Source organism: Neophocaena asiaeorientalis, unplaced genomic scaffold (genome assembly GCF_003031525.2).
Source record: "Neophocaena asiaeorientalis asiaeorientalis breed wild unplaced genomic scaffold, Neophocaena_asiaeorientalis_V1.1 scaffold680, whole genome shotgun sequence".
Classification (NCBI taxonomy): Eukaryota; Metazoa; Chordata; class Mammalia; order Artiodactyla; family Phocoenidae; genus Neophocaena; species Neophocaena asiaeorientalis.
In genome coordinates, this window is record NW_020171816.1 from 872,231 (window position 1) to 882,981 (window position 10,751).

Sequence of the window (10,751 nt, forward strand, 5' to 3'; positions counted from 1 at the left end):
CCCCTGCATCGACAGGCGGACTCTCACCCACAGCGCCACCAGGGAAGCCCTGTATTAAACATTTAAAACATAACCCCCGGGCTTCCCTGGTGGCACAGTGGTTGAGAGTCCGCCTGTCGATGCAGGGGACACAGGTTCGTGCCCCGGTCCGGGAAGATCCCACGTGCCGCGGAGCGGCTGGGCCCGTGAGCCATGGCCGCTGGGCCTGCGCGTCCGGAGCCTGCGCGTCGGAGCCTGTGCTCCGCAATGGGAGAGGCCACAACAGTGAGAGGCCCGCGTACCACAAAAAAAAAAAGAAACAGAAAAAAAAACATAACCCCCTAAATGGTCCATATAATAGAGTACAATGCAACCACAGAAATGATTTTGTAGATGAAACAGAAATATAGTCATTTAATATTATTAAATTTAAAAAACAGATTGCAGAATAGTCCATAGGAAACTATCCCATTTTTATTTTTGAAAATACACAAAAACAGGGCTTCCCTGGTGGTGCAATGTTTAAGAATCCGCATGCCAATGCAGGGGACATGGGTTCGAGCTCTGGTCCAGGAAGATCCCACATGCAGCAGAGCAACTAAGCTCGTGCACCACAACTACTGAGCCTGCACTCTAGAGCCTGCGAGCCACAACTACTGAAGCCTGTGTGCCTAGAGCCCATGCTGCACAGCAAGAGAAGCCACTGCAATGAGAAGCCTGTGCACTGGAACGAAGAGTAGCCCCTGCTCGCCACAACTAGAGAAAGCCCACGCGCAGCAACAAAGACCCAATGCATCCAAAAATAATAAATTAAATAAATAAATTTAAAAAGAAAGAAAGAAAATACTCAAAAATAGAGCAGAGTTAGTGGTGGTTCACGGAGTAAGTTGATTCAGAGGCAGACTTGAAAATCTGACAGACCCAAGATCTCTGCCCAAAACTCCCACTCAGTTTAGATGTGCTCCCTTGGATGGAGTCTTTCCTGACGCCCCCAGTCAGAGCTGGAAGCCTGTCCTCAGGGCTCCCAAAGCATTGGATGAAACCTCTACTACAGAATCTACAAATTTATATTTAGAGTGAAAAGTCTAGATTCTTTATTTTAGTTTGTTCTGCATCTGACCCTCTTTCCTGTTTGAGGAGTTCCTCAGGTTAGGGATCTTGGGGAGGAGCAGAGTCTCTTTCCTCCTCTTGAGGCTGAGGGTGCCAGAGGCTTGCTTTCTGAGCTTTTCCTGAACCCTGAGCTCTCTCCTCACACATGCCTTGCCAGACTGGGAGTCAGGAGAAAAAGACTGTGAGCTCTCTTTTCTGGTCGCTATGGCAATAGTAGTAGAAAGATGGAGCGCCATGGGACTGATAAAATTGTCCAGGACTCGGGACTTCCCTGGTGGTCCAGTGGTTAACACTTCGCCTTCCAGTGCAGGGGGTGCAGGTTCGATCCCTGGTCAGGGAGCTAAGATCCCACATGCCTCGCAGCCAAAAAACAATAAAACAATCACCAAAAAACCCCCCAAAAAACATAAAACGGAGCAATTTTGTAACAAATTCAATAAAGATCTTAAAAAGGGACCACATCAAAAAAAAAGAAAAGAAAAGAAAAGAAAAGTGACCAGGACTACACTGACTACAATGCAGGGAAGGGTCTAGTGCATTCTGGGCAGGGGGTAGTGGGCAGCAGAATCTTCCCTGGACTAATTTTGAGACTTTGTTTGGGCAGTTGTCCATGGCAGGTAGTTGTTGGCAATTGTACAACTGTGGCAGAAACTTAAATTGGCCTCATTTTCTTCCTTGGAAATTAGATTCCTGATCCTCACCCTCCATGCACTGCCACCCAGATAGATGACATTCCCAGACTCCCTTGCATCTAGGTGTGGCCATGTGAGTAAATTTTAGCCACTGTGAGATATAAGCAAAAGTGTTGCATGCAACTTCCAAGAAGAATCCTAGGGAATTCCCTGGCAGTCCAGTGGTTAGGACTCTGTGCTTTCACTGCCATGGGCCTGGGTTCAATACCTGGTCAGGGAACTGAGATCCTGCAAGCTACATGGTGTGGCCAAGAAAAAAAAAATCCTAAAGGGACAGGAAGATACCCTTCTTCCTTCGCTCATCCATCAGCTGTCTGGAACTCTGATGTAACAGCTGGAATTGCAGCAGCCTCCAAGCAGTGTGAGGATGGCAGGGGTGGGGGGGTCATACTTTAGGGATGGCTGACCACACTGCTGGAAGGAGCCAGATCCTTGAGGTCCATGAAGCCATCATTCTAGCCCTGGACCACACACTTCAGGATGATTTTTGCATTAAAGAAAAATAAACATCTTTTTAAATTTTCTATTATTATAATGAGAATGAGTGTATATACGCCAATGCAGCTGAACATAATCCTAACTAATAAAATGAACCACCCAATATCTTTTAATAATTTTTAACACTTTAAAAAATTTAAATTAACATAGAAATTTGTATGTGTGTGTGTGTGTGTATACACAGTTCTATGAGTTTTAACACAAAATTAGGATTCATGTAACCACCATTACAACCAGGATATAAGACAGTATCCAAAAAAAATCCTTTATGCTGTCTCTTTGTGGTAAAGTCCAGCCCACACCCATAACCCTTGGTAATCACTGATCTGATACCCATCCCTATAGTTTTGCTTTTCTCAGAATGTCATTTAAATGGAATCATAGAGTATGCAACCTTTGTGATTTCTTTCGCTTAGCATAGTGCTTTTGAGATTCAGCCATGTTGTTGTATAGCAATAGTTTATTCCTTTTCATTGCTGAGTAGTGTTCCATCGTATGGACATACCATTGTTTGTTTATCCATTCATACATAGAAGGACATTTGGGTTGTGCCCAGTTTTTGGTGATTATGAGCAAGGCTACTATAAACGTTATTGCATAGGCTTCTGTGTAAACATAAATTTTCATTTATCTAGGATAAATACCTAGGAGTAGAACTGCAGAGCCATATAGTGAATTATGTTTAATTTTATAAGAAACTGTTAAACTTTTCCAAAGGAGCTGTATCATTTTGCATTTCCACCAACAAGATTTCCATTTGGTCTATATCCTTGCTCGGCATTTGGTATTTTCAGTTTTTGTTTGTTTTAATTTTAGCCATGCTAACAGATAAGCAGTAACATCTCATTATGATTTCAAGTTTTATTTCCAAAATGGCTAATGGTGTTGAGAAACTTTTCATGTATTTATTTGCCATCCATATGTTTTCTTTTTTAAAAAAAAATATTTATTTTATTTATTTATTTTTGGCTGTGTTGAGTGTTTGTTGCTGTGTGCAGGCTTTCTCTAGTTACAGTGAGTGGGGGCTACTCTTCCTTGTGGTGCATGGGTTTCTCATTGCAGTGGCTTCTCTTGTTGCGGAGCATGGACTCTAGGCATGTGGGCTTCAGTAGTTGTGGCACACAGGCTCAGTAGTTGTGACTCGCGGGCTCTAGAGCGCAGGCTCAGTAGTTGCAGCACATGGGCTTAGTTGCTCTGTGGCATGTGGGATCTTCCCGGACCAGGGCTCAAACCCGTGTCCCCTGCATTGGCAGGCGGATTCTTAACCACTGCACCACCAGGGAAGTCCCCATGGTTCATTTTATAATCTATTTGTGGTCCTTAGGTTATTCATTGGTTATGAGACTGATCTGTTTTCTCAAATATGGCTGATTAAAAAATAAGAATCTGGGTAATGGATATCCATTGTCTGGTGTGCCCAGCATCCAGCTCTAATGGGGAATTGCTTCTTTCTGCATCCACAAAGTGATTCTGGTGAGGACATCCAGTCACAGCCCCCTCCCCTTACCCCCCCACAACCTAATAAACAAGCCCATCAGAAGCTTTCACTAAGATTTTCAAATTGTAACTAAGGGGTGAGAGTCTCTTTTTCTGTGTTAATAGGAAGCTGGTCTCTAGTAGGAGAGAATGAAGTATAGATGGAGAGAGAAGCACAGAAAAGAGACAGATTCTGATTTCATTTCATTCCCTGTCCTTCCCAGATTGGTTAAGAGAGCTAATATATCCTCCTTTTTGTCCAGGCTAGTTTGAGGTGGGTTTTTATTTGAGTCATAACAAATGCAATCTGAATGATTAAGGCTTCTTTTGAGATATCTTAACCTCATATGCCCTTTCTATACATTTGGGAAAACACGTACTTTCAAAACACAATATGTAAATCCATGTCTTATTGATTTGTAGCATCTCTTTATGTCTGAACTCTGTACCATGCCTTATCATTTTCCTGCTTCCAAATTTACAGTGGTATGCTTTCTCTTTCTCATTTAAAAATTTCTCATTCCGCACCACATTTCTGATAAGCACTTATTGACAGAAAACAAGGAATCTAAAATCTTGGGGGTTGTTTTTGCCAGAATTTATTAAAATTATGATTTTCTGCTTAGCATTTAAATCAATATTGTAAGCTTGAAATTTTTTAAATAGAGAAGAGATTCTTCAGTGTCCTTATCATCTGTTCTCTCTATATAAATACTATTTATTTTTTGCCAGCCATCTTGTAAATAATCATTAACAGAAACTCATTTCTGTGAATTCCCTGGCGGTCCAGTGGTTAGGACTCCATGCTCTCACTGCCGAGGGCCTGGGTTCAATCCCTGGTCTGGGAAGTAAGATCCCACAAGCCACATGTACAAAAAAAAAAGAAACTCATTTTACTACAAAAAAAAGAAGGAGGGGCTTCCCTGGTGGCGCAGTGGTTGAGAGTCCGCCTGCCAATGCAGGGGACACGGGTTCGTGCCCCGGTCCAGGAAGATCCCACATGCAGCAGAGCGGCTGGGCCCGTGAGCCGTGGCCGCTGAGCCTGCGCATCTGGAGCCTGTGCTCTGCAACGGGAGAGGACGCAACGGTGAGAGGCCCGCGTACCGCAAAAAAAAAAAGAAAGAAGGAAATGAAAAATGAAATAAAGGAAGGAAGGAAGGGAGGGAGGGAGGGAGGAAGGAAATATCAAGAAGGACTTAATGTTTCAAAAAAAGTTTTTTTAGCTACAGAAATCTTATTTCTTTATTTATTTGTTTGGCTGCACTGGGTCTTAGTTGTGGTATGCTGGATCTTTTTTTTTTAGTTGCGGCATGTGGGACCTAGTTCCCCTACCATGGATCAAACCCGGGCCCCCTGCATTGGGAGCATGGTGTCTTAGCCACTGGACCACCAGGGAAGTGCCTTAGCTACAGAAATCTTGATCAAATAAAATGTAATACAAAAGCCCAGAGAACAAAAAAATTAAGACTAATTTATCTGAAGCAGTAAGATGAGAGGAGCCTGATCATCTGCAGTACTCTACCATCGTTATGAGTCCTAGAGCCTAGATTCCTAGGGGAAAGAAGTCTGTCAGCATCTGGGAAATGTTTATTTATCAGCAGAATCAAACACTTCGTATAGAGCATTTTGCTTTTCTCACTAAAGGAATGTAAGTATACAGTGGAAAAGATACCTAGTCTTTTAAAGAATTCCTAATCTAGAATTTTTAAAGAAATTCTGGCTCTTTCAACATGAAAGTACTAGTGGTGATGCTAAGTGATACATCTTTACTGTTACAGAAATAATAAAGTATATTTCTGCTTGGGTGTTATGATTTCTATGATACCTAAAGATGTCCTGTTAATAACTTACTACCAAGAACTGAACAAGTTAATTTCCTCAGTGACTGCCTCTTATTCATTTACAAATTAATATAGTAGCCCTAATATTTGCTTATATATATACACACACACATATATATATGTAGCGAATAAGAATATGTATAAAATTTAGGGTATATCTTTTTTTTTTTTTTTTTGCGGTATGTGGGCCTCTCACTGTTGTGGCCTCTCCCGTTGCACAGCACAGGCTCTGGACAGGCAGGCTCAGCGGCTGTGGTTCACGGGCCCAGCCGCTCCGCGGCATGTGGGATCTTCCTGGACCCGGGCAAGAACCCATGTCCCCTGCATCGGCAGGCGGACTCTCAACCATTGCACCACCAGGGAAGCCCTAGGGTATATCTTTAAAAATACCATTTCAAAGTGAGAAAATCAGCCTGAACTATGACTTAAGAATTCATGTGCTATATTCTTGACCCTAAAACAAATATTAACTAATTTCCTAATTCTGATGATCTGAAAAAAAAAATTAAAGGGCAGAATTTTAGGCAGAATAAATATAACATTACTTGAATATTGCATTTCTCTGAGAAGTTCTTTAGCTTAATATTTAGAGAGCTCAAAACTGTGGCAGCCATAAGTCACAGTGACAAGAAAGCGAATAAAGAGTAATTATTAGATGAGCTGTAAAGGCAAGAATGCTATCATGCTGAAACTGAATTTTTCGACTACTGACATTCCATTTTCTGCTTCGCTCAGAAGAGAGGAGCTGTCTCATCCACTTGAAAGGTTTGTGTACCTGTCACATTTGTCTTTTGCAGTTTTCTTTTTCTCCTCAAACTGTTCCAAGAGGCCTTTTGATTTTCCAACTGGCAAAGGAAGAGGAAATAAGCCTCCATCTTTTGTATCTCTTCCAAACAGCTGGGGTTTTGTTTGGTACTTTATGAAAATACTAGGTTCACTCTGTTCAATGGAAAAAAAAAATCATAGCATTTCACACATAAAAATATTTATAGCATGCACTATTTTCTATACAAAGCAGAGTCACACTTAAGTGCAAACCATAAAATACAATATAGCATGTAGTATTTCCTTTTTATTTCATATGTACCAGAAAATTATATTAAAACAAAGCAACTCTTTTTACTAATATAATTTCTGCCTTACCAGACCAGAGGTATTTAAAATGTCAGCTAAAATGACTTAAAATCAATTGCATAAATTTAAAGGCAGCAACAGAAAATTATGCTGTCTTGAGATGATGTGTTAAAGTTTTTATATTAATAAGTTTAATTCAAATTGCTGTTGCTCAGTTGCTGATGAACTACACTTGTTGATAAATTTGACTGTGATGCAGGCATATGGTGAGCCATTTCCTGCATTCTGAGGCAAAACTTACTCTGGAACATTCAGGCAGTACATTTACTCCTTCATATCACTGAGTACAAATTTTTGCACTAAAATATTTATCTCAGATCATACCTTAATAACTTAAAGTATTGACCTAATCTTATTCATTAAGTCCCTATATGATGCAGTTACATCTGTGTATAAAGTTAAATCTGGTTCTACATCAAAATAAGTAAATATATAAAAATATTTCTGACTCACAAAATAAGATAGGCTGGTCTCAAAAAATCAAGAGATTCTGTTCCTCATTCTGGCCCTTATTCATCAGCTTAGGCCTCAATATCCTCATCTCCTTCTTCAAGGAGTTAAATGTCATGCAATATTTGGCACTCCCTAGGAGTAGTCACAGTACTTGCACTATTCTAATATATTGTTTTAGTAATGGAAGAAAATGCAAATATAAATATGTTTTCCATTTCACACTACCAAGTCAAATGAGTCACCAATCAAGCACAAATCTATTTAGGACAGTAATCCTTAGAGATGTACAACTCTAAAATATAACCCAGCAAAATAAGTCTTCTTTACAGTTTATGTCCATAATGACTGTGAAACATGTGCAGAGATTCTGGGATTCAGACTTACATCCAGAGAATTCTGTTGTGACTGTTTTGGATGTCTCAAGTGGACACCAAAGTCCAAGGGTGTTGACGGGGTCTCTGAACTTTCTGGACAGAACTGGGATCCAAAAAGGAACTGGGAATCACTGAGACCAGAGTAATCAGTCTGATTATTATTCCAGTTAGATGACTTAGTGGTCCTGAAATTAAGCAAGAAAATACAAGTATATCAAGTGGGCAAATGAAACCATAATTCAAAATTATTTTAGAATATTCTGGGCAGAATGCTAGCTTTTTTTGACCTCCTAGTCCCCTGCACACTGCCAGTACTACCTGTAAAGAAACAAGGAAATTTTGAATGCCAGACATTTCAATTACAACAACCTGGGAACAATCAGATGGAATTTCAAACATTAAGGACTAACACCATTATTCCTTGTACTATAACATTATGTACTATAACACCATTTTGGATATCAAAGTTCACAAAATCTTTAGGGATTAAGAGAACGTTAGCTTTTAAAAGGTTGAATTTGTTCATCACTAAGGGAATAGATTAAAAATAAAATATGGCTTATGCATATAACTGATGCAGTAGTCAGAAGCAATAAGCTAGATTTACATATAACCATATGGATAAGTCTCAAAAATATAATTTTTGAGTGCAGAAAAAGTAAAAATTTAATGAACTCTCTCATACATTAATGTATTTTATAAGGATACATCATACACACCAAACAAGTATGTAATGAGTATGTAGAAGGTTAATTGGAAGGATACATATTAACTCTCCTAGATTGTGTGTCTGTAGGGAAGGAAAGGAGCAGGATTAGAGGGAGAGAAGGAGCTATAATACAACAAACACAAGATAGACCTAGATATGGACTGAATGTTTGTGTCCTCCAAAAATTCATGTGTTGAAGCCTTAAGCTCTATTTTGACAGTTTTTGGAAATGGGGACTTTAGAAGGTAATTAGGGTTCGAAGAGGTGAGGAGAGTGGGACCCTCACGATAGGATTAGTGTCCTTTTTTTTTTTTTTTTTGCGGTACGCGGGCCTCTCAGTGTTGTGGCCTCTCCCGTTGCGGAGCACAGGCTCCAGACGCGCAGGCGCAGCGGCCATGGCTCACGGGCCCAGCCGCTCCGCGACATGTGGGATCTTCCCGGATCAGGGCACGAACCCATGTGCCCTGCATTGGCAGGCGGACTCTCAACCACTGCGCCACCAGGGAAGCCCAGGATTAGTGTCCTTTTAAGAAGAGACACCAAAGAGCTTGCCCTCATTCTTTCTCTCTCACCATGTGAGGACACAGAAAAAGGCAGCTGTCTGCAAGCCAAGAAGGGAGTCTTCACCCAAAACCAATCATGCTGGCATAGGGTTCTAGGACTTTCAATCTCTAGAACTGTGAGAAAATAAATTTCTGTTGTTTAAGCCATCCAGTTTATTGTACTCTGTTATGGCCCAAGCAGACTAAAATAGGCCTCATCCAGATTGAAGAATATGATCAACTCAGGTTTGCACACAGAAAGATCCATTAAACATTGTGTTAATTCCCTTTCACACTTTTAGTGTCGTATCCTTGCTTGTTATAAATACTTCCAGCTGTGGACTTCCAAATTGCTTCCCATGGATACCTATGCCAGTCTAAATCTCACATATGAAGGGGTTAATGATATTGATAATGATACAATCACACTTGAACACAGTGTACTAAGCCTACTACAGAGACAGCACATAAGTGGACAGACAAGTAAAATATATAGTCTTCAAGTTTTACTTGAAAGACACCTCGGTAACAATTTGTGTTACTTAATGCTGTTGTGTAACCCAAGAAAACATGCTTTTCATTAAAACACGTACATGCAGATCATTCTTTTTCCAAATGTTAGATTTAAAATAGATAGCCTGTAAGTACATATTCTAAGCTAAACAAATCATTATTTATTAATACAAGACAAAAAGAAACCCTACTTGCTCAGAACAGAGACATTATTTTGACTCATAGAATCATTTTCTAAGATTAGCTAAGGTAATAGGCTGCACACATATAATATGATTTGCATAATCACTGCTCAAAATAGCTAAATAGCTCTCTGTGTCTCCCCTCTTAGGTCAAAGAGAATAATTAGCTGGGCTGGAAAAGAAACAGCTCTGTAAGCCTACAGAAGTCCTGTAGGATTCACATCTTAAAGCTACGATCTGGAATTAAGCATAAATTTTTTCCCCCTACTCTGTATCAATTGTAAGCTCTTTTCTTCTTTTTAAGAGAAACAACAACAACAACAACGTTTTAGGTTTTTTGCTGTCTTTAGGAAGGTGTTAGGAAGAAAAGAAACTATCCAATGATAAAAGCATACCAAAACAATTGGAAATCCCTTAATATATACTACTTCTGGGGTACGCCCACCAAGTTAGCAATGGCAGGCCTACTGCATGGCTAGTGGACACCAATATAAGTACCTCAGTGGAGTAGTAGAGGGGGCAGTATCTCAATGAGCCCTGTCAACAGTTGGAGTGGTTCTTGATTTCATGGTGCCTACAAATTGTACTACACAATTGAACACTTATCTGAACATTGTCTTGAGTTTGATCCTTGCTGTTTCAATAGCAATTGCTCCAAATGAGGTGGGAGTTTCCAGATGTTGGACCATGTCTAACTCTCATAGTCCCTAGGTCCAGTGCTGGACAGAGTCATTACTCAATTAACACACATAGCCATTGATACTGCTTTTATAATCAGAAAATAGGCAAAAGGAAAAAGACAAATATGGGAGGGTGCAGTGGTGACAAGAGAGGGAAGAGAAAAGGAAGAAGCTATATCAGGTAACCCTATTACTATAAACTAATAGGAAGGGGAGCCTGTTTCTATGAAATCAGTGCAACTATAAGATTCTCTTAAGTATCAGAGTATATAACCAGAAAACTTACCCAGAGCCTGAGGGAATACTGAGCATCTCTTTGATATTCCAGACATTAAAATTCATGTCTTATAATTATTCCTTTTAAAAAGAAGAGAGGAACATTAATTTAAAAGATTAATATACTATAATTTTTTCCAAAGATTACTTTACTGGTGACTATTATATGTAGACAAGGACATCTCAGCAGTTATATTCGCATCCAATTGGTGAAAATACCCATTACCTATGTGCCAGAAATAGGTTTTGTGGTTTGTTTGTTTTGGGGTTTTTTTGCAGTTAAATTGCATAC

General features: G+C 39.9%; 1 protein-coding gene across 1 annotated transcript in view; it reads right to left on the minus strand.

Moving 5' to 3' along the window:
• The window catches only part of IHO1 (interactor of HORMAD1 1), a 26,484-nt gene extending 15,959 nt beyond the window's left edge, over positions 1-10,525 (minus strand). Inside the window, exons 1-3 of the mRNA XM_024737385.1 lie at positions 10,470-10,525; positions 7,568-7,742; positions 6,372-6,535 (exon numbers count right to left, since the gene is read on the minus strand). Of these exons, the coding sequence (XP_024593153.1) occupies positions 6,372-6,535; positions 7,568-7,742; positions 10,470-10,525 (395 nt within the window). The remainder of the gene's footprint in view (positions 1-6,371; positions 6,536-7,567; positions 7,743-10,469) is intronic.
• Positions 10,526-10,751: the final 226 nt, after the last annotated feature.